At 36.9% G+C, this 24,642-nt stretch overlaps 1 protein-coding gene across 4 annotated transcripts in view; it reads right to left on the reverse strand.

The window, feature by feature from the left end:
• Positions 1–24,642, reverse strand: part of PIBF1 (progesterone immunomodulatory binding factor 1) — a 243,657-nt gene that overhangs the window by 32,399 nt on the left and 186,616 nt on the right. For 2 of the 4 annotated variants that reach the window (XM_055426450.2, XM_055426451.2), the window contains exons 15-16: positions 13,223–13,353; positions 6,258–6,342 (exon numbers count right to left, since the gene is read on the reverse strand). The exons of 1 other annotated variant lie outside the window; for it this stretch is intronic. In XM_055426450.2, coding sequence (XP_055282425.2) covers positions 6,258–6,342; positions 13,223–13,353 — 216 coding nt within the window. The remainder of the gene's footprint in view (positions 1–6,257; positions 6,343–13,222; positions 13,354–24,642) is intronic. One more of the 4 variants, XR_008685998.2, reaches the window with a different exon arrangement.

Here is a 24,642-nt window from a genome sequence, read left to right on the forward strand (position 1 = left end):
CTTACCACTGCTCCAACACAGTTACAAAAGAATTTTTAAAAGAGCTTTTACATCCATTTCTTAAAATTATGCTCAGTATTTTATTAGATACTTAGCTGATTAAAGATATTTTTCCTGCTCTTAAAAGCTTAGATTCTAAGAACATATGATGAAATAAGAAAAGTCACTCTAAGGAATCATATTTCTTATACTCAAAGCTGAATGTTGAATTTGAAGCCTTGATACTGTTAACTAAAAGTGAGATCATGTTAGTTGGTCTTTTCCATTATATTTAAAAAAGCCTAATTATTTAAGATTCATATGTTATATTTTTATACATAAAAGGTCTTAGTATAAATGGAGGCACTGAAGGGTAAAAAAGATTTCATTTCACTTAAAAGATAAGAAAAAGCTACTCTGAAGCATCAAAAGTGAAAGAAAAGAAAAAGATTACAACACCTGGATAAGATATTTAGCTCTGAGTTTTCTGTCAAGTAAGACAAAAAGGAAACACGTTAAATTACACAGTTCTCATTTTCTGGGAAAAAAAAAAAGATATAGCTTCATCTACAGAGGCAAAAATTTTCCTGGAACTCGTGCAAACAATAATTCATCATGAGATTGTTGTCTAAATGAGACTAAGAAGGATCATAAGCTTCTGTTTCAGAAAAAAAAAAAAGTTTTAACAGTAAGTATGTAATCATAGTTGAGTTACTTAACCATGAGTTACTCAGCATCAGTTTCATCTGTAAAAGTAGGGACAATTATACTTATCTCAGGGGACAGCACCAAACACTAAATTATGTAATATAAATGGAAGCACTTAGTAGGTCCCTTCACAAAACAAAGGGAAATGGCACCAGATTTTGCTCTGATCTTCTATAAAGGCAGGGATCATGACAATAAAGTGTGTCTTTTTTTTTTTTTTTAATAAGATTGACTGATTTTTGGCTGTTCTGGGTCATCACTACTGTGGGTGGGTTTTCTCCAGTTGTAGGGAGTGGGGGCTATTCTTCCCTGTGGTGCTCAGGCTTCTCTTACTGCAGAGTACTGGCTCTAGGGTGCAGAGGCTTTTGTAGTTGCAGCACATGGGCTCAGTAGTTGAGGTTCACGGGCTCTAGAGCGCAGGCTCAGTAGGGCTTCCCTGGTGGCTCAGTGGAAAAGAATTTGCCAGCAATGCAGGAGACACAGGTTTGATCCCCAAGTCAGGAAGATCCCCTGAAGGAAGAAATGGCAACCCACTCCAGCATTTTTGCCTGGGAAATCCCATGAACAAAGAAGCCCTAGTGGGCTACAGTCCCTGGGGTCACAAAGAGTTAAGACACAACTGAGTGACTAAATGACAATCCTTTGTTAACATTTTTTATTAGGTTAATACACTTTCTCTAAAGAAAAGATGAGAATAAAAGTCACCCAATACACTTTCCAAATACACACAACGGTTTTTGAATGTATCAAATCTAAAAATTTATAGAATAAGAGACCACTATCGATTTTATCCTTCCTGGAAATTCTTAAAACCACAACTGAACTACTAATGTGAACGAGGTTTTAAGCTAACATTTTGAGCTAAGACCAATACAGAAAAGAAAAACCCTGTGGCCATGCCGCACCTATCCTAGCACTATAAACCCAGGACTAGCCCACTCATTTTCTTTTTTTCATGTAATGCATATTTGATAACTATGTAAATGAGGTGGGAATCTCATTTCGTATTATTACCATACACACACAGTCTTACCAGAACTCAGTAACATTACTTATAAAACTAAAGAAAGACCTGTCCAATGCAAAAAAGAATACGAAACACTTTAAATGTTCATTTGGTCTCTTTATGAATCACTTATTTAAACTGAGAAAACTTGGCTAATTGAATCAATGACTCATGCTAGATCATTTTCACAGGGTCCTGACAAGGGTGAGGCAAGCTCTCAGCGGCCAGCCCTGCACTGGGCACGCCCCTGAGAGGGGGCACCCCCACTATTTTGTGCCCTTGGTGACTGCTTGCCCTCCCCTTAGTCTCAGTCCTGTTTTTCACTTTCAAAAATTTTGACTTATTTCTCAGAGTTAGTCTTATTCAACTGTTATCTACTGGCTGTTCTGGACATGTCATCCTCAGAGTCATAAAATGAATAAATCAATCTTGCAGATTCTGTTTCATCAGGTAAATGTTCAAAGGAATATTCAAGCATATTCCTGGGCTACAGGCTATTTTCTTTCCATAGAAGTCTTCTGTATTTGCATTTGGGTCTGCATACATTATAAGGGTTTCCCAGGTAACGCAGTGGTAGAGAATCTTCCTGCCAATTCGGGAGATGCAAGAGATGTGGGTATGAACCCTGGGTCGGGAAGGCTCCCTGGAGCAGGAAATGGCAATCCATTCCAGTATTCTTGCCTGGAAAATCCCATGGACAGAGGAGCCTGGGGAGACACAGTCCATAGGGTTGAGTCACATGCGACTGAGCAGGCATGCTGTACACGTGATGCAAGTTTGTGCTAAACTGTTTCTTTCTTCTTTGTTTTTGGTCAGGAGGCTTGTGGGATCTTAGTTCCCGGACTGCGGATAGAACTCAGGCCCCTGGCAATGAAAATGCAGAGTCCTAAACACTATACCATCAGGGAATTCCTTAAACCATTTCTTAGAAAAGACTCAGTTCAGTTCAGTTCAGTTGCTCAGTCGTGTCCAAATCTTTGCGACCCCATGAATCACAGCATGCCAGGCCTCCCTGTCTATCACCAACTCCCGGAGTTCACCCAAACTCATGTCCATCGAGTCGGTGATGCCATCCAGCCATCTCATTCTCTGTCGTCCCCTTCTCCTCCCGCCCCCAATCCTTCGCAGCATCAGAGTCTTTTCCAGTGAGTCAACTCGTCACATGAGGTGGCCAAAGTATTGGAGTTTCAGCTTCAGCATCAGTCCTTCCAATGAACACCCAGGATTGATCTCCTTTAGAATGGACTGGTTGGATCTCCTTGCAGTCCAAGGGACTCTCAAGAGTCTTCTCCAGCACCACAGTTCAAAAGCATCAATTCTTCGGCGATCAGCTTTCTTCACAGTCCAACTCTCACATCCATACATGACCACTGGAAAAACCATAGCCTTGACTAGACGGACCTTTGTTGGCAAAGTAATGTCTCTGCTTTTTAATGTACTATCTAGGTTGGTCATAACTTTCCTTCCAAGGAGTAAGCGTCTTTTAATTTCATGGCTGCAATCAGCATCCGCAGTGATTTTGGAGCCCCAAAATATAAAGTCTGACACTGTTTCCACTGTTTCCCCATCTATTTCCCATGAAGTGATGGGGCCAGATGCCATGATCTTTGTTTTCTGAATGTTGAACTTCAAGCCAACCTTTTCACTCTCCTCTTTCACTTTCATCAAGAGGCTTTTGAGTTCCTCTTCACTTTCTGCCATAAGGGTGGTGTCATCTGCATATCTGAGGTTATTGATATTTCTCCCAGCAATCTTGATTCCAGCTTGTGCTTCTTCCAGCCCAGCGTTCCTCATGATGTACTCTGCATATAAGTTAAATAAGCAAGGTGACAATTTACAGCCTTGACATACTCCTTTTCCTATTTGGAACCAGTCTGTTGTTCCATGTACAGTTCTGACTGTTGCTTCCAGATCTGCATACAGGTTTCTCAAGAGGCAGGTCAGGTGGTCTGGTATTCTTTCAGAATGTTCCACAGTTTATTGTGATCCACACAGTCAAAGGCTTTGGCATAGTCAATGAAGCAGAAATAGTTGTTTTTCTGGAACTCTCTTGCTTTCTCCATGATCCAGCTGATGTTGGCAATTTGATCTCTGGTACCTCCGCCTTTTCTAAAACCTACTTGAACATCTGGGAGTTCACAGTTCACATACTGCTGAAGCCTGGCTTGCAGAATTTTGAGCATTAAAAGCTTATATTAGATTTGTTCCATTAAACTTGAATTTTTACTTTGCTTTGGGGAAAAAGAAAAGCTATTTTTCTTTGACTGTTTGGCATAAAAAAAAGTCATAATGTTGGATTATTTATATACCAAAATGAAGAAATCTCAAATGCATGCAAATTAACTGATAATTATTTAATTAGATGTGTATCCTTGCAAACTTCATTGATGCCATGCGGTAGCTGTCAACTTAATTCACCTTGCTAGTATTTAATTTTTATGTTAAGACATATTTTCCTTTAAACCTACTCAAGTCTCAACCCAGTATTAAAACTTATAGTTTTTATTTGGACTCATGAATAATGTGATTCCAAGTATGACATACAAAATATATAAATGAAGGCTTTCATATATTTTTCAGAGTTGAGCATAATTCTCTAAATTCAAATGAGACTTGCTATTCTAAATACATTATCTATTATGCAGCTTTTTTGGGAAAAACTTTTTGGTATGACTTAATGGACCTCTGTAGCTACTATTTCTTAAATATTCAGTTTTAAAAACTTTTGTTACGATCCACATACTGAATAAATCTGGCTTCCACAGTGAGGCAACAACTATTTGAAATCCGAATCCTAGGACACAAGTAATAGTAGATAAGGCCTGGAATGCTGAAAGTCGGAAAAAAGAATAAATATCTTCAGAAATTTCTCTACTCTGTAACTTGTTGTTAGGTCTACTTATCTACCTAAAAATCATCTTTAAAATCTAGCCCAGGGACACTTTCTTATCCTTTTCACCCATTACATAAAATACACCTTTAAGAGAACTCACTCCAAAGGCCATTTCTAAGATAAAGACAGTCTCTCAATTACCTTGACATTATTTCTAGGATATGCATCTTTAAGTTGTTTCTAGGAATATTCCTTGCTTCATCTCTCTCAATAATTTCCTTCCAATAATTTCTTCCCAAAAACCTGATATATCTTTTCCAGACTAGGAAGCAATGTCTTCAGGATACTTATAAACCAATGATCTGCTTTAAGCATTTCTTTCTGAGTTAGGACCTCAAAATGGTAAAAACATGGCTAAGACAAGGCAGTGATAGTATAGTGGAAAAAATTCATGGATTAAAAAACTAAGCTTAAGGATACCAATGTTGGTGAGAATGCAGAGCAGCTGGAACTCTCACTTGTTGCTGGTGGGAATGCAAAAGACATAGCCACTTTGGAAAATAGTACAGCAGTTTGTTACAATGTTAAACATACAGTTTCCACATGAGCCAGTAATCATGCTCCTGATATTTACCAAGAGAAAAGGAAAATTTTATTTACATAAAAATGTATACACAACAGTGTATAGCAGCTTTATTTTTAAGTTCCCAAATGGAAATGATGCAAATGACCCTTAACTGTGAATGGATTAACAAACTGTGGTATATCCATACAATGGAATACTATTCAGCAATAAAAAGGACAAATTACTAATATAACAACATGAATGAAACTTTTTTATGGCAACTGAACAAAATCCAGATTGAAAAGACCAATAATTTTATTACTATTGTTATTATTTCCTTTTTTGGCTGTAAGACTTGGGTTGTGGGATCTAGTTCCCTGACCAGGAACAGAACCTGTCCCTTTGTCAGTGAAAGCGCAGAGTCCTACCCACTGGACTGTCAGGGAATTCCCTGATAATTTTATTTATTTGACATTCTGTGAAAGGATAATACCTTTTGCTGGAAAAGGCAAAACTACAGGGATAGAAAACAGATCAGTGGTTGCTCAGACTGGAGCTGGGGAAAAGGGTTCAAGAGGGAAAAGTTTTCTCTGATGATGAAACTATCTTATATATTGCTTGTAGTGATGGTTTCAGAACTGTGTGCATTAGCCAAAGATCACAGAATTGTATGCTAGAAAAGGTGAATTTTATTGTATATCTCAATAAAGCTGACTTTAAAAATGAGAAAGAAAACTGAATCCCAGTGACCATCTGGCTCTAGGCAAACCCCCTAAAACTTATTTTCTTCTTTTATAAAATAGGGATTGTATTAAGTTTAAAAGATTTTTCATGAGGAAGAAATTAAAGAAAATTTATGGATTTTAAAGTTCAACACAAATATTGTACACTAGGCACTGGCTATAGAATGATAAATAAGACAAGAGGTACACTATAGAAACTTACTGCCTAGGGGGAGAAAGGTGTAACACAGATGATTATTAAATGACATGGAAATTCAGTGACAGAGGTACGAATAAGGCAATAAGGGGCCATCAAGACTCAGGAATTCCAGGAATAAGAATTAACTCATAATGAACATGGGCAACTGGGATCCAATAATCTCAACCCAATTGATTCTGAAAAAGCCTAAAGTGTTAAAAAGTAAGACAAAATGGAAAAAGTACCTCACGATGATTTAGAAGTTGTTCCAAATCTAATGCCATTTGATTCTTCATTTGCTGCAAAGCTGACTTTTCTTTATTTAAATTGCTAGGGGGAAAAAAAATACACCAAGTTTAAAAAAACTGTCATACTAGTACAAATTTAACAAATGAGAAATTGTAGAAAACTAAAGATGAATTTGATGATTTGGATTAAAGAAAAATTAAATTTATAGTTCATAAAGATATCAGATCCGTGACCACAATGTTTGATTCAATCATTGGCCTACCTATTTTATAAAAATATTTTTTCAATCTGACAATGTGACTGAGGCGTTTTCATAGAATACTTCTCTATGCCTAGTGGGGGCATACAATTAGTGTTTTTTTAAAGATGACTGGTTACTCCTGAAATGTAAAAAGATGAAGTAGGACTTATATAAAAGGTAAAAAGAAAGTACCATATTAAAATTTGAGACACTGAAAGTCAAATTATAACATTTATCCTTAAAATTGAAAGTATATTTTATAATTTACCACATACTAAATTACCAGGTATATAACTGAGACAAATTAATTAGATATTTGGACTATGGTAAACTCAGGAAACGGAGAAGGTGCTGGCACCCCACTCCATTACTCTTGCCTGGAAAATCCCATGGACGGAAAAGCCAAGAAGGCTGCAGTCCATGGGGTCACTGAGGGTTGGACACGACTGAGCGACTTCACTTTCACTTTTCACTTTCATGCATTGGAGAAGGAAATGGCAACCCACTCCAGTGTCCTTGCCTGGAGAATCCCAGGAACAGGGGAGCCTGGTGGGCTGCCGTCTATGGGGTCGCACAGAGTCGGACATGACTGAAGTGACTTAGCAGCAGCAAACTCAGGAAAACAATTTTTGCTCCATATTCTTAGTTCAGTCTTTAATTTCTAAGTCTGCATTGTGGATTTTTCTTTGAAATGACCTATTTTCTGATACGAAAGGGTGACAAGCCTAATTGTAAGGACATATTATTTGAAAAGATAAATATCTGAGGCTTATCTTACACTGTCTGGAGTTTTATTATTCAACATAGAAAAATTAATTAGAACCATTAAATATTCTTTGAAAGCCATTGGGGTGAGTGTATTCAGGTAGTACTGCAACCAGGATTAAGAAAAGCAACAATGAATTGAAGAAATACAATTCCTTGAATGTCAAAATAGAATCTGAGACAGTAAAGTTAATGAGAATTGTTTGCTCAACAGGTAGGATGTTTTAAGTTATACTTTAAGAAAATGGAATGTCACCAATCTTTAAAATATTAGGGAGAAGTTTTTTTTAAACTCAAGGAATAGCAGCAGGTGTTCTGGGAGAACTGTGAATTCCAAGGACTTGAGAATTGAGAAATTCAAATTCTCTTCCTAGTAACAGAACTTCCCCAAGAAAGCATCAGTCTGTTCTCTGAGAAGAGACTAGATGCAATTCTGACTTTCGTTTCCAACTGTGCCACTGATTCAACTGTGTAGTATAATGCACCACAAATACCACCCCACTGAACCTCAGTATTCACATCTATTAAAGTGGAAATGATGCTCATGTATGTCAAAGGGACATGTGAATTATCTAATGAATGATTATATAAAACACTGAACACAAACCTCTACATAAATGCTATACTGTGTCACTGATTCAGATAAGAGTCATCAGAGGAAAATGGTAATTAAATGTCAATAAAGGTAAGCAGCTTAGCAGGAAAACAAACTGACTTTTCTAGTTAGGCGCCAGAGATCCTACTGAGCCGAGGAGTTGAAAAAAACTAGATATAAAGGAAATTGAGTGCCGTGTTCTGCTTGAGTTCCCCCAAAAATGGTAAAGGATGGGTGTTTCTGTAACTTTAAAATTCTATCTTTAGCTACGAAGACAAAATATTTTTCAAAATGAAAATAAATGCTCAATAAATAGGAAGAGGAATTTTCAAAGAACAGATATGTGTTCATATACATACTCATATACATTTACATATTCATATACATGTACCCCACACACAGAATATAAACATGTACTCTATGCAGTACACATATGGGCATGCATACAAAGACAGGCTCTCAAATACCAACAGGCCCATTAAGTAAAGTACAGTGTAATAGCAATGGAACGTTGATGTAATCAAAGGATTTGGATCGAATAATTCATTAGAAATGCTTCATGTGTAGTGCCTAATTTTTTTAGAATAAAGTAAATGTTTCATATTTAACAAAAATAACCATATAATATGGAATAAAAGGCAAGTGGATAAACTGGCTTACAAAGCAACTCTGTGACACGTTGGCTCCATAGACAACATATAGTTGCTCAGTCGTGTCTGCCTCTTTTGTGACTGCAGTCCGCCAGGCTCCTCTGTCCATGGGATTTTCCAGCCAAGAATGCTGGAGTGGGTTGCCATTTCCTTCTCCAGGGGATCTTCTTGACCCAGGAACTGAACCTGGGTCTCCTGCCTTGGCGGGTGGATTCTTTACCACTGAGTCACCAGGAAAGACCCTTGGGTGTAAATTTTCGGTCTTAGCCTTGTCTTTCTTAAATCACAAGGGAGACCACTTTCAACACGTGGGTCTCTAAAAGTGAATATGATGATTACTATATTCTGTGTTCTTCCACACGCAGTAATTACTCAATGGAAGTTTAATCTCCTTAGGATATTTCATAACAGTGGAAACTTACCCTTAAAAATACAAAGCTTCTATGCGTGACTCATAAAGCAACTACAAAACAAATCTCCTTATAAGCACATCTACGGTGAATGGTATACCACAACCGTAATTGTTCAATTCACTGTTAATTATTACTCAGAAATTCATGTTTATGGCTCTGTTTCACCTGCTGTATGAAAACATATTCCTGATATACTGTTCCTTAACTTCCTGGATCAATATACTCTGGCTTAGTCTTATAAGCCTAAGTAGTCTACTCCTTCTAAATGACTAGTTAACAAAAAATGGAGAACTGACAACAGAAAAAGAAAATTTATGCTAATTATTCTCTTTCCATGCTTCCTTCAGTCCTGACCTATAGATCAAACCTATATAACTCAGACTATCTTGTGGATTGCTGGAGGATTGTTAAAAGTACTACTTTTAGAACAGAGTATTTCTTTAATGACAGTGAATAGTGATATCTCAAGTGTTAGCTATTAACATGTTTATCACAATCTCATTTTAGTGCATATTTACTCTAACCTTTCCAGGCACTGAATAAATTGTATCAATAGCTAACCTGGCAAGTTGCGGGTGTGATATAGTGATACAGACTTATTTTGTAGAAAAATGATAAAGTTATATTTAGTTCTTTGAAGAAGGTTATATTGTATAAGCTAAAGAAATATTTACAAATTAATCAGTTTATGTAAATATTCTTTACAATTAAAATCCACACCCAGCAAAAACAAACAGGAATTTTCAAGGAACATAATCACTTAGTCATCTTTTTGGATGGGTCATCGAATGTTTAAATTTCGAATTAATGAAGGACAAGGAAGGGAGGTAACATTTACTGAGTTTCTCCTGTGTGCCGGAAGCTTTTGCTCTTTATATGCTACTTCATTTAATTTTCACAATTACCCTTTGATATTCACATTTATATCTATATTTTTACAGATGCATTTATCATGAGGAAAAAAAAACGAGGCTGATGTGTAGTTGAAGCCCAGGATAATTCTACTCAATTTGAAATGCCACTTGCTCAGAGTCAGGGTGATGGTAGACAGAATGTGACCTAACCTGCTGTATCTGACTTGTTGACTGGGCTATGTATAGTATGGCATCTTTTCATCCATGACATCAGGGTACATCTACAGCATCTTGAAAGCCATAATTAAAATGCTGAAAGCACCATAACTCTTCACATTAGAATATAGTTGCTTCAATGAAGAGTAAGACTTCATATGCTGTGAAATATTAGTTCAGAGTCTACTAAAATAGTATATAATAAATATATGAAACACAGACAGCTCTAAAGGTCTCAGATGTTTAGTACATAAAATTTTTTTTGTTTGTTTAATTCCATAATTGGCATAGTTCTTATGACTACTTACTGTTGCTGTTATTAAGGGAGTCCTAATTTTTGTCATGGAGAAAGAAATGGCAATCCACTCCAGTATTCTTGCCTGGGAAATCTCATGGACAGAGGAGCCTGGCGGGCTATAGTCCATAGGGTGGCAAAACTGTCGGACATGACTTAGCAACTAAACAAATTTTTGTCAAGATTCAGCATATTTTGAGAAATGTTATTTCTCATTTTAAAGATAATTTTCAACATAAAATATGTTAAAAATAAGACAATACTATCAAACATTTATTGAGCATTTTTAAGTGTAGGAACAGTGCTATATATGTTACAAAGGTTATATCATTTAGTGTGCAGAATAACCATGTGAATTAGGTGCTGCTGATGCCACTCTCATTTCACAGATGAGAAAACTGGCTATAGTGTCCAATGCCACAGCCATTAGCTAGCCAAAATTGGCAATGAAAATTAACATTAATTTAATTCAAATAAAATTAAAAATTTAGTTTCTCAGGAACACTTAGCTCAATCGCCACATGTAGCTGGTGGCTACCATACTGGACACTGCAGGAAGGTAATATTTTATCATGACAGGAAGTTGTACTGGATAAAGTTCAGAGACTTTAATTGATTTGCTCTAATTCAAAACTAAGGATGGAGCTGGATTTGTCCTTGTCCTCCCTTTTAAAATCTGTTTTTTGAAAAGTAACTTTATTATGAGATATTTCAAGAGAGAAACTTTAATAAGCCCCAACCCACTCCTGTGCTCTTGCCTGGAGAATCCCAGGGATGGGGGAGCCTGGTGGGCTGCCGTCTATGGGGTCGCACAGAGTCGGACACGACTGATACGACTTAGCAGCAGCAGCAGAATGTATCTGTCACACAGTTTCAGCGATTATCAACTCATGAAAAGCTCTCCTTTTAACTACTATTCTATATTATTTTTTGTTTTTTTGCTTCTCTTAATTATATTAGTTAATAAAAAATTAGCTCTTATTCAGATTAGAACATAGGGAGGCAGTATAACATAAAGGTGAAGATTATGGAATTAGAAAGCAGACAGATCTGGATTCAAATTTTGGCCCTATCACAAAACTAGTATGTTCTTAGATGACAAATGGCTAATCTTCTCCAGGGGTGAATTTGTTCATCATTACAATTTTCTCCTATAGCTGGTTATATTTTTCTCTATTAATAAACATTTTTAGCTATCCTGCTGCTGCTGCTAAGTCACTTCAGTCGTGTCCGTCTCTGTGTGACCCCATAGACGGAAGCCCACTAGGCTCCCCCATCCCTGGGACTCTCCAGGCAAGAACATGGGAGTGGGTTGCCATTTCCTTCTCTAATGTGTGAAAGTGAAAAGTGAAAGTGAAGTCGCTTAGTCGTATCCGACCCTGAGCGACCCCACGGACTGCAGCCTACCAGGCTCCTCCATCCATGGGATTTTCTAGGCAAGAGTACTGGAGTGGCTTGCCTAATTCTTAGTAAAATAAATATTCAAATAAATTTACTTGAAGGTAATTCTGAAAGAGGTAAATTTCCCACAGGGTTTTTTATATATCCCTGCTCCAAGATTACAAAGGTAAAACAAAACTCTATACAAAATTTCGAATATAACAAATTTCTAAAATATGTAAAGAAAAAATTCTCTTTGGTGTTCTTTCTTCAATTTACCTAGGATAACCAAGTGTCCAGTGAATGATAAGATCTAATTTCTATTGCTCCCAATAGCTATTTATAGAAAGGTTTAGTTAATTCATTGAATTAATTTAATAATACTGGTTATGAATATTTTAAATATTTAACTTTAAAATTAATCTAGAAATAAATTGTTATCTATGTTTACATTTAAAACATCAATGTGATTTAAAATTACTTTATTATATTATTGAAAAATTATGATCAAGAATAAAATTCTGGGCCAATTTTTTGGCAGGGTGGAAAAGAGAGGAAAAGGTAATTATTCTGATTCATCAGAAACAACATTCACACTTTCGAGTTAGTTATCAGAGAGCTCCAGTGGTGCAAACAGTTAGCATGTGGTCCTTATATGGAGTTAATTATCAGCAGTTTTATATTTTTGATTATGTATCTTGGGAAACAAATTTAATGGCTATCTTCTCCAATAACTATATTTTAAAATAAACTATGTTTTCTAATTACTTAATTTAAGAATTTTCTTTCTCATCTAATTCTTTGCTTATACTGTTATAAATTGGTTAATAATTTATCTAATTATTTATTCTAAATAATTAAAAAATCTAATGATAATTAAGCCAACTAACCAAGCATCCATGAGTTAAAACATCTTTCTTTACATAGCATCATTATTCTACTGTACTTTAAAAAGATTAAAATGATCTCATTAGATGAACAGGTAAAGAATCTGAATAATTATTCAGTGGAGCAAATCTTTTGATAAGGTGTCATGTAAGAAAACAATTTCAACTAAGGACGTGAAAGGAATTTATTTACATTGAGGTAATTTATGGTTTACTTCATGTAAAAGGTCAGAGCATGAAAAGCCTAAATTCCTTGGCAAAGTCAATAGGAATCTAAGTAAATGTGTACATTTTATCTGTTTAAAAAGTCCTTCTGACTCCACAAGTGGCCCATCCCACTAAAGAATTCTAGGGAAGGAGGACAGCATAGGTTGGCTGTTGTGTGCCCTGGGGTGTGGGGAGTGCTTTGTTACTCAGTGTAGCATTGCTTCTTCCAGGGTAAGACTTCTGACTGATCCGGTGGAATGTGACTACCTTAATGGGATGTGACTTAGCTTTTCTAACAGAAATCGAATATATCACATTTAAGACCACCTTCGTCATGTACATTTTTTCTTCCCAGTTTCCAACCTCAACTCAACTACAGCAGTATTATGCTCACAATGCCTCTATTATCCAAATAAATAATAATAATATTTTATTACTCAAGATTTGTAGATGGTTACCTGACATCTTTTTTGAGTTCGGTAATACACTTCTCCAGGGAATCAATCTTAGAATCTCTCTGACGCACTGATTCAATGAGATACCTGTAAGGTTGTTGAGTCTGGTTTAACAGAGAATTGGCCCTGTCAAGCTAAAGAAAAAAAAAGGTTTCATTAAAATCTAGACAATTTTATAAGAAACTGAAACTGTTCAAAATGCTCTAGCACAGGCACCAGCTTACATGAGTTACTCTGAAAAGCTCTTCCTGTGTAAATATGAAGGTTTTAAAAATTACTAACCAACATAACTATTATTTAAAATAAAAACAGTTCAGTTCAGTCGCTCAGTCGTGTCTGACTCTTTGTGACCCCATGAATCACAGCACGCCAGGCCTCCCTGTCCATCACCAACTCCCGGAGTTCAGTCAGACTCATGTCCATTGAGTCGGTGATGCAATCCAGCCATCTCATTCTCCGTCGTCCCCTTCTCCTCCCACCACCAATCCTTCCCAGCATCAGTCTTTTCCAGTGAGTCAACTCGTCGCATGAGGTGGCCAAAGTATTGGAGTTTCAGCTTTAGCATCAGTCCTTCCAATGAACACCCAGAATTGATCTCCTTTAGAATGGACTGGTTGGATCTCCTTGCAGTCCAAGGGACTCTCAAGAGTCTTCCCCAACACCACAGTTCAAAAGCATCAATTCTTCGGCGATCAGCTTTCTTCACAGTCCAACTCTCACATCCATACATGACCAATGGAAAAACCATAGCCTTGACTAGACGGACCTTTGTTGGCAAAATAATGTCTCTGCTTTTTAATATACTATCAAGGTTGGTCATAACTTTCCTTCCAAGGAGTAAGCGTCTTAATTTCCTGGCTGCAATCAGCATCCGCAGTGATTTTGGAGCCCCAAAAAATAAAGTCTGACACTGTTTCCACTGTTTTCCCATCTATTTCCCATGAAGTGATGGGACCAGATGCCATGATCTTTGTTTTCTGAATGTTGAGCTTCAAGCCAACCTTTTCACTCTCCTCTTTCACTTTCATCAAGAGGCTTTTTAGTTCCTCTTCACTTTCTGCCATAAGGGTGGTGTAAATAGGAAAGAAAAATTAAAAAAAAAAATTAATTAATTAAAAAAAAATTGGCCATCTTACCATTTTGGGGAATGAGTCATCTAAATTTTCTTAATGTTTGTTGGTCTGAGACAACATGTGATATAAAATTTATCTTTTAATGAATATCCATTAGCTAAAATGAAAATCATTTATTTGAACTTTATTTCTAGTCAAAATAATATAGTGAAAGTGTTAGTTGCTCAGTCATGTCCAACTCTTTGCGATTCCATTGACTGTAGCCTGCCAGGTTCCTCTGTCAATGGAATTCTCCAGGAAAGAATACGGGAGTGGGTTGTCATTCCCTTCTACAGGGGATCTTCCCAACCTAGGGATCGAACCTGGGTCTCCTGCATTTCAGGCAGGTTCTTTACCATCTGAGCCACCCGGAAACCCCAAAATAACATAATCACTTATAATTCAGTAATTTTTCATGCTTTCCTATTCCTTCTCATCTTTAATTATGTACCTAAATCCACTCTTGAGAGTCCAACCAGTCCATTCTAAAGGAGATCAATCCCAGGTGTTCACTGGAAGGACTGATGCTAAAGCTGAAAATGCAATACTTTGGCCACCTTATGCGACGAGTTGACTCACTGGAAAAGACTCTGATGTTGGGAAAGGTTGGGGGCGGGAGGAGAAGGGGACGACAGAGAATGAGATGGCTGGATGGCATCACCGACTCGATGGACATGAATTTGAGTGAACTCCGGGAGCTGGTGATGGACAGGAAGGCCTGGCGTGCTGTGATTCATGGGGTCACAGAGAGTCGGACACGACTGAGCGACTGAACTGAAACCACTATGTATAATTTAAGCACCTAAATAACTATATTATGGCAGAAAGTGAAGAAGAACTAAAGACCCTCTTGATGAAGGTGAAAGAGGAGAGTAAAAAAGTTGGCTTAAAGCTCAACATTCAGAAAACTAAGATCATGGCAACCGGTCCCATCACTTCATGGCAAATAGATGGGGAAACAGAGGAAACAGTGTCAGACTTTATTTTTCTGGGCTCCAAAATCACTGCAGATGGTGACTGTAGCCATGAAATTAAAAGACACTTACTCCTTGGAAGGAAAGTTATGACCAACCTAGACAGCATATTAAAAAGCAGAGACGTTACTTTACCAACAAAGGCCCATCTAGTCAAGGCTATGATTTTCCAGTGGTCATGTATGGATGTGAGAGTTGGACTATAAAGAAAGCTGAGCATAGAAGAATTGATGCTTTTGAACTATGGTGTTGGAGAAGATTCTTGAGTGTCCGTTGGACTGCAAAGAGGTCCAACCAGTCCATCCTAAAGGATATCAGTCCTGAATATTCATTGAAAGGACTGATGTTGAAGCTCAAACTCCAATACTTTGGCCATCTGATGTGAAGAGCTGACTCATTTGAAAAGACTCTGATGCTGGGAAAGATTGAGGGCAGGAGAAGGGGACGACAGAGGATGAGATGGTTGGATAGCATCACCTACTCAATGGACATGGGTTTGGGTGGACTCCGGGAGTTGGTGATGGACAGGGAGGCCTGGCGTGCTGCAGTTCATGGGGCCGCAAACAGTCGGACACAACTGAGCGACTGAACTGAACTGAAATAACTATATATATGTTTTAAACAATCATGTTTAAAATGTAAACATAAAATTTATGATTTTGTGCATTTTACAGTGTACAATTCAATGGCATTAAGTAATTCACAATAGGTAAGTATCACTAGTATCTATTTCTAGAACGTTTTCATCAACCCAAACAGAAACTCTGTACAGATTAAGTAAAAACACTCCCCTTAACTCCCTAGTTCCCAGAAAGCCTATTCTTTCTACATGAATTTACCCATTCTAGATACCTCATATAAGTGGAATCATATGATATTTGTCATGTCGCATCTGTTTAATTCATCTAATTCTAATGTATTCAAGGTTTATCTATGTTGTACCATATTCCTTTTTATGGCTAAATAATATTCCATTGTATGTTTATAGCATGTTTTGTTTTTTCATTCATCTGCCGATGGATACTTGCATTGCACTTTTTGGCTATCGTGACTAATGTTGTGGTGTACAAATATCTGTTTGAGTCCCTGTTTTCAATTCCCTTGGTTATCTGCCTAGGAGTGGAGTGGAATTGCTAGGTCATATGGTAATTCAATATTTAACTTTTTGAGGAACTGCCGTTTTTCAAAGTGACTGAATCATTTTACATTCCTACCAGCAATGCACTTGGTTCCAATTTCTCCACATCCTCTCCAACTCAGTTATTTTATGTACGTATTGGCCATTTGTATATCCTCTTAGGAGAAACGTCTATTCACATCTTTTGGCCATATTTTAGTTAGGCCTTTTTTTTTTGCTGTTGAGACACATGAGTTCTTTATATATTCTGGATATTAAATCCTTAATTAGCTACGTGAATTGCAAATATTTTCTCCTATTCTTTATAGGCTGTCTTTTCACCATCTTGATACTGACCTTTGATCACAAAAGTTTTTCATTTTGATGACGTCCAACCATACCTATTTTTGTTGTTGTTGCTGCACATTCTTTTAAAGAAAGAATGTCATTTTCAAGAAACCACTGCTGATTCCAAGGTCATAGATTTTCTCCTGTGCTTTCTTCTATGAGTTTTATACCTTTATTTTTGAAATGTAACATATTTGATTCATTTTGAGTTAATTTTTATATGCAGTGTAAGACATGGGTCCAATTTCAATCTTTTACATGTAGATATAAAGCTGAAACTCCAATACTTTGGCCACCTCATGCGACGAGTCGACTCACTGGAAAAGACTCTGATGCTGGGAAGGATTGGGGGCGGGAGGAGAAGGGGATGACAGAGAATGAGATGGCTGGATGGCATCACGGACTTGATGGACATGAGTATGAGTAAACTCCGGGAATTGGTGATGGACAGGGAGGCTTGGTGTGCTGTGATTCATGGGGTCGCAAAGAGTCAGACACGACTGAGCGACTGAACTGAACTGAACTGATTCAATTTTACCAGTACTGTTCATTGAAAGGACTGTATTTTCTCCATTCAATGGTCCCGGCATCCTTACTAAAAAGCCATATATGTGAGATTTACTTCTGGGCTCTCAACTCTATTCCATCAGTCTTATATGTCTGTCCTTATGCCAGCATAACACTCTTTTGATTACTGTAACTTCACAGTAAGTCTTAAAATCTAAAGTATCAGTCTTTCTACCTTTGTTTTCCATTTTCAAGACTGTTTTGGCTATTTGAGGTCATTTGAAATTCCACATGAATTTTTAAATGGCCTTTTCTGTTTCTGCAAAACACACCCTTGGGATTTTGATAGGGACTGCTCTGAATCTATCAGTCATTTTGAGTAGTACTGTTATCTTAACAATATTAAGTCTTCTACATACAGATAGCTAACAAGTAGATGAAAAGATGCTCAACATCACCAATCACTGGAGAAATGTAAATAAAAATCACAGTAAGTTATCACCTTACACCTATCAGAATGGCCTATCATCAAAAAGACCATAAATAACAAATGTTGGCAAGATGTGGAGAAAAGAGAACCCTTGAACACTGCTGGTGGGAATGGAAAACAAAATGGCGGTTCTTCAAAAAACTAAAAACAGAGTTATCAGATGATCCAGCAATCCCACTCCCCTAAACATATCATTTACTTTAGAACTGCTATTTTGTTTTTTGGTTCTCTTCTCCTTCTTTGGAAAAGATGGAGATACATGCATCCCAATATTCATTGCAGAAATTACTTAAAATAGCCAAGATATAGAAGCAAGTCCCTCAAGAGATAAGAAGATGTGGTGGCTTCACAGGTGGCTTAGTGGTAAAGAACCACCTGTCAATGCAGAAGACATGGGCTCAATCTCTCAGGTTGGGAAGATCCCTTGGAGTAGGAAATGGCAACCCACTCCAGTAGTCTTGCCTGGGAAATCTCATGGACAGAGGAGCCTGGCAGGCTACAGTCCATGGGGTACCAAAGGCGTCGAATAGGACTTGGTGACTAAACAATAACCATACACACACAAACACATGGAATATTACTCAGTCATAAAAAATGAAATTCTGCCATTTGCAACAACATTGATGGACTTGGAGGGTATTATGCTTAGTGAAGTAAGACAGACAGAAAGACAAATACTGTAATGTTATCACTTATCTGTGGAATCTAAAGAATACAACAAACTAGTAAATATAACAAAAAAAGAAACAGACTCACAGACATAGAAAAGAAACTAGTGGTTTATCTGTGGGGAGAGGGAAGAGAGGGTAGGAGAGGACAGGGGTAGGGGAGGTACAAACTAGTATGTATAAAAGAAGTAAGTGGGACTTCCCTGGCAGTCCAGTGGTTATGCCTCTGCACTCTTAATGCCAAGGGCCCAGGTTCAATCCCTAGTCAGTGAACTAAGATCTCACAAGCCATGCAGCATGGCCAAAAGGAAAAAAGAAAAAAACAGCTATATATTGTACAGCACAGGGAATACAGTCAATATTATACAATAATATAGATGGAGTATAATCTTTAGAAACTATGAATCACTATATTCTATATCTCAAACTTATACAATGTTATAATTCAACAATACTTTAATTTAAAAAATGAAAAGAAAAAACAACCAAGCCAACCAACCACACACACACAAAACAATCTTAAATCATCTTATCTGGATGTCTTCTTTAACTTCTTTCAGGAATGTTTTGTAGTTTCCAGTGTATATGTCTTTCTCCCCTTTGATCAAATTTATTCCTAAGTATTTTATTTTATAAATAAAATAGTTTAGTTCCTTTTCAGATTGTTCAAAGTTAGTGTACTGTGTACAATTTTGTATCATCCTTTTTCACTTTATCTTATATCATAATCATTCTTCCAGGCTGTTGGAAGACCTTAATTTATATTTTTAATGGTTATAAAACTGTCTAGTAGGCCAATGAGTCACAATTTAATTACATTGTTTATACTAGAAAACATTTAGGCTGTCATCAATTTTTGACTAGTATAAATAATGCTAAAACAAATGATTTTGTACTGGAGATACAATTTTTCCTTAATACTTTCTTTTAAAACTTTTTTCCGTAACAGAAGCACCAATATTAAAGGGGTACAACTATGTAATATTCTTGATATATAAGACCAAAGATCTTTCTAAAGGATTTTATCATCTATGTAATCAACCAACCTTAGTTTTTTATTTCTTTGTGTTTATTCTTCTTCTCCTAAGCAAATATAAAATGTATGCTGTTGCTGCTAGAACAGGACTAGACAGCACGGTCAGTATGAGGCCACTACTTTAGTACATAATAAGTCCTTGAAAAAGGAATTATAAAGCTGGATACGTAAAAACTGAACAATTAAAACAAAAGTGGTGGATATCTATTATTATAAGGGTGAGGGGGTCAGGAAGGGAGCATTTTATTATGCAGAACAAAAGAATTATAAAATTCCTACTTTATGACCTTAAATGTTCTTTGACAGTAAAATTCTAGCTTTTTAATATGAAAAATTTTTTTTCCTCTTTCCTTTATAAATCCTAACAAGTTTAACGGAGGCTGAAGATTTGCTGCTTTCTAGGACAAGAAATGATTTATATTTCCCTCTCAAATAAACTACATTTACAAGGTCTACACTTTTTTTTTTTTTCAAATTAAGATTGAAACATATCATTTATTTTAGCACTGCACTTTTTTTGGTTCTCCTCTCACAGGGAAAAAAAATAAATAACGAGTGACTAGCAGCCTCAAAGGTGAAGGTGTAGAGAACAGCAGGGTGTGGACAGTGGGAGGTAGAGAGGAAGGCACAAAGCACCAAGGACAGAAACATTCATTGTGAAAATGATCAGCCACGAGGTTCCGGTGGGTGAGGAAGAAAGTGGGGCTGACTAACTCTTGAAGGCCATCAGCACAGTTTGAGGACCGCTCTATGAGACTCATGTAAATGGTTCACCTAAATTATACCGGGCATCTTTGTTAAGGTTACATTAAGTATCACCTAGGAAAAAAGTTCCTCAAAGAACAGGATACGAATAGTGAAAGAAAAGAAGACTTCTTCTTTTTTTTTTTTTGGACACAATTCATTATAGTGAAAGTAGAGCCATAAAAAAAAACAAAAACACCATGAATATTCTCTATAGTTTGGGTTTTAGAGTCCTTTTCCCTTGCTTTGGTAATCATTCTTTAGAATCTATTACCATGTCACTGGAATCTTATTATTCTGCTAAGTTATTTTATGAACGTTCAAATATGCAGCTGGACAAAAATAAAACTAACTTCTACTTACTTGTATAACCAGTTTCACTAGTCAATTAAATCAAACAATTGCCTTGACTTTGTTTTCACAGAACTGACCCTAACTGAATAAACTGAACCGACAAGTTGTTTTGTGTTTCCAAGTGCAGAAGAGTTGGGGGTGGGGAGTAGGGGTGGGCGGGACATGAGAACTAAGGGCATTTACAGAAAAATATGTAACAGCAGTCTTTAACCTTAATTATTTTACTTTGTTTTTTCTCATTACAGCAATTACATATATTAGGTTTTAGTATTATAAACAAAATTGAGGACCAAAAACCTTACTTCCAAAATGTATCTCTACTAGGCAACCAACAAACTTCTTTCTCTCTAGATAATAAAACTTCTATAATGCTGTAAATTTTAAGAATATTTCTTTATAATCTTTTAAATTTAATTTAAAAGATTTAATTCCTCAGGAAATTAAAGTACGTTTTCAATGAATACTGATGTTAATATCTATTTTTGAAATTAATGTAACAACAGAATTTAATCTCTCCAATACAGTTTTAAAACAATCTTTTTGTAACTATAATCATTTGTATTCAAAAAGTTTCACAATCACTCACTTTGCCTATTGTTAGTAATCTTTTCCTTATAGGAAAGCCTTAGTAATTAGTGACTCAGGAATCACGTACATAACGAATGACTCAGGACTAAACTCACGATACAACATTTTATAGAATTGTTATTTCTCTTTTGTTTCAATAAACTGTACATATGATTCAGAGAAAAGCAACACCTGATTATAACATAATTATATATATTCTCTTAAATTTAAAAGACATAAGAAGGTGACTACACTTTGTTACGTTTTTCCTAAACAAGGATTGATTTCCTTGTGGAATTTATTTTCAAAGAAACTCCTAGAAATGGAACTCTTTCTTACCAGGGACAAAACGCATTCTGTTGAGTGGCATGCAACACTGAGTTGCTTTCTGTGTATAAAATGCATACATGTGATACTTTCTGGTCACGGTAGTTAGTTGTGCTGAGAAGCCCACACACCCTGTTGTCCAACCTCTCTGACTGCGCCGTGGGATGCAGATGCCTATTTGAGGCCCAACAGGCAACACCTTGGTTCTACTTCTCTGTGTCCTCGGTCCAAAGCAGTAGCTCTCACATCCACCTAATCATCAGAACCACTGCGGCAAATGTTAAAAAACTGATTTCTGGGTCCTGTCCCAATTCTAATGAATCAAAATTTCAGGGTTGGGCCTTAGATTCGGATGATTAGTCAAATTTGGAAAGCACAGCTTTTGTGATTTTTGGACTTATTACAGGTCTCTCCATTCAACTATTCCAGTCGGTTTAAGAGTACTGCACATAAACTATCTTATATGCTGAATTTACTATCCTCCCCACTAAAACTAGCTTCTTCTCCTGTGTCCCATATAGTTAATAACATCACCTCCTACAACAGGGGTCATATTAATATTCAATGGATACAATTCAACCTATGAGGATGCTAGCCTTTGCAGTGGGGCAGGATCCTGGAGAAACTCTGTGGTTCCAGGTGTTACTTTTTTGTTGCTGAAAAGTGGAGAGGTCCAGAAGATCTGAGGAGTGGCACCAGGATAGACAGGACCATAGTGGTAGAATGACACTTGTGGGCTGAGGGCAACAGCTGCTTATAAGTGTTTCTCCAAACATTTTAATATTTTAATAACCAAAAGTAAGTATGATTATCAGCGCTCTGGTCCTGAGGATGGTCCAGAAGTGTGGTCCACAGAATAAGGAGGAATTAATGAGAGTAGGATGTTAAAATATTTGGAAATAATCAGTCTGAAAGCGATGACTGAGGTCACAGGAGTAGACAGGGCTGCAGAGGATTATTTTTTTCAAAGCGTGGCCCTGAATCACTTTTATTAGAGTCATAAGAATGCAGACTGCTAAAAATGCAGACTCCTGGGCCTCATTCTAGACCTACCTAATCATAATCTTTGAGGGTAGGATCTAGAAACCTATATTTTCAACAAAAATCTTTGGTGATTTTTACGCTCACTAAAATTTGAGAATCACTACTGAGGTGTAAGAACATGAAAGGGACACCCACATTTCAGGTCTGGAAGAAGATATCAGTTAAGAAGACTAAAAAGCTACATGAGGGAAAATGGTGCTGGGGGCAGGAGGAGAAGGGAACGACAGAGAATGAGATGGCTGGATGGCATCACCGACTCGATGGACATGAATTTAAGTGAACTCTGGGAGTTGGTGATGGACAGGGAGGCCTGGCGTGCTGTGATTCATGGGGTCGCAGAGAGTCGGTCACGACTGAGTGACTGAACTGCACTGAACTGAACTGAAAGCAAAGTGAGGACAGAATTTCTGTAATGTCTGTAATATCTGTAATGTCAAGCCACTGATAAAGAGTAAGGGACTGAGAAGAAAATCCTGACAATCAGGAAGTCACTGATCGATCACTGAGGAAGGGCATAGCTGAAGAAAGGTTGAGAGAGAGAAGGAACAAAGAAGGGAGAGAGGGGTGAAGTTTTAAAAGTTATTTATACTAACACACATAAATGGTGCCTGAGTGCACACACGCATGTGCACACACACATGGACACACACAGAGCTCATTTTTTTGAAGAGAGATCACAGAATAAAAGAGTAAGTGAAGATACTAAAAAATCCCTGGGTGAAAAAGACTCAAGAAAAATAAATTTAGATGATCTAATTGTAATAAGGAAAGCTACATGATGGAATGGATGGTTTGCAGGAGTGGAAGTGGCCTTCAATAAAGATAAAAGGAAAAAGGATAGATATAGAAAAATAAAAATACTGGGCCACAGGTATGTGAACCCTATTGATGTATAACAACATGAATTTGTTACACTTGCATGCAGCAAAAAGTAACACATTTCCACAAGAAACTTTTAGTACATTAACACTGTAGCGAAGAATTTTCTCTCCTCTCCTCCCTTTCATTATATATTGACGGACTAACTATCTGATTATAAGACATTAGGCTAAAGGTGGGAATGTCAAGGAAAGCGTGATAGATGAATCTGGCAACAAAGCCTTGGAGAGTGCTCAGTGAAGGCAGTGTTCAGATGACTGATAAGGTCCCAGGCTGTGTTAGGAGGCCACGTGGAGCCAAGGGGCTCGACAGATTGGAAATGCAAAGAGTTTATGAGTACACATAAAGCACAGATGTGGTGGAAATGAAAAGACCGGGAGGGTGGGAAGAACTGGGAGAGCTGGAAGGGCCGGTGATTAGTGTCAGAGAATGGAATTTTCAAGTTCAAGTGCTTTAAATTTCTTTACCCCTCAAAGCTACCCCTGAGAAATTCATTTTAATGTGGTTCCCTTGTACAACAATGCTGACGGGGGAGGAGGGATTCACAATGTGATTTGTAATAGCTCTTGAAAGAAAAAATTATAGCCATTTATGAATTTATAAAGGCACACTAGTAAGGGGAAGAGTTTAAACAGTTACAATATCGTTTGATATGTAAACAGGACATAATTTATAAATAAGTCATTGTTTTTCCTTACTTCAGTGGTGGCTGGTATTTGGCATGTGCATGCACACACACACATACACACTCACACTCATATACATACGCATATGATCTGATATTGTGAGCCTTTAAAAAGATGGATTAAAGAATAAATTCTCGTATATTGTCCTGGATCCATGTGGTTGAATTTTTTTCCAGAATGAACTATAACAAGGACATCTTGGTTTAAGCCCTCGGCAAATTTAGACACAGAGATGTACTACAGTTAAAGTTAATGCTTTGTTCATGTAGTGAATCAGCCCTTCATAGGGTAAATATGTTTATTAGTATTAAAATACAATGTTAATTTCTATATAATTCTGCATTGGAACCTCAAAAAATAAGATAATGACAATAATAATAATTTATATATGCTAAAGGCAATTCCTGGTATTGTTTTGACTCTGTCACGTAACACCCATGAACACTGCTTGTTGTTCTATCTATGAAACTATCACCCATTGACAATTACCCCTCATGTCCAGTTAGTTACACTACGTGTTGTGCATCCATAAAATATGTAACACTAACTTCACAAGGGGTGATATACCAA

The sequence above is a fragment of the Moschus berezovskii genome, chromosome 13 (genome assembly GCF_049115385.1).
Source record: "Moschus berezovskii isolate FMDL1 chromosome 13, NW_MosBer_1.0, whole genome shotgun sequence".
Lineage (NCBI taxonomy): Eukaryota > Metazoa > Chordata > Mammalia > Artiodactyla > Moschidae > Moschus > Moschus berezovskii.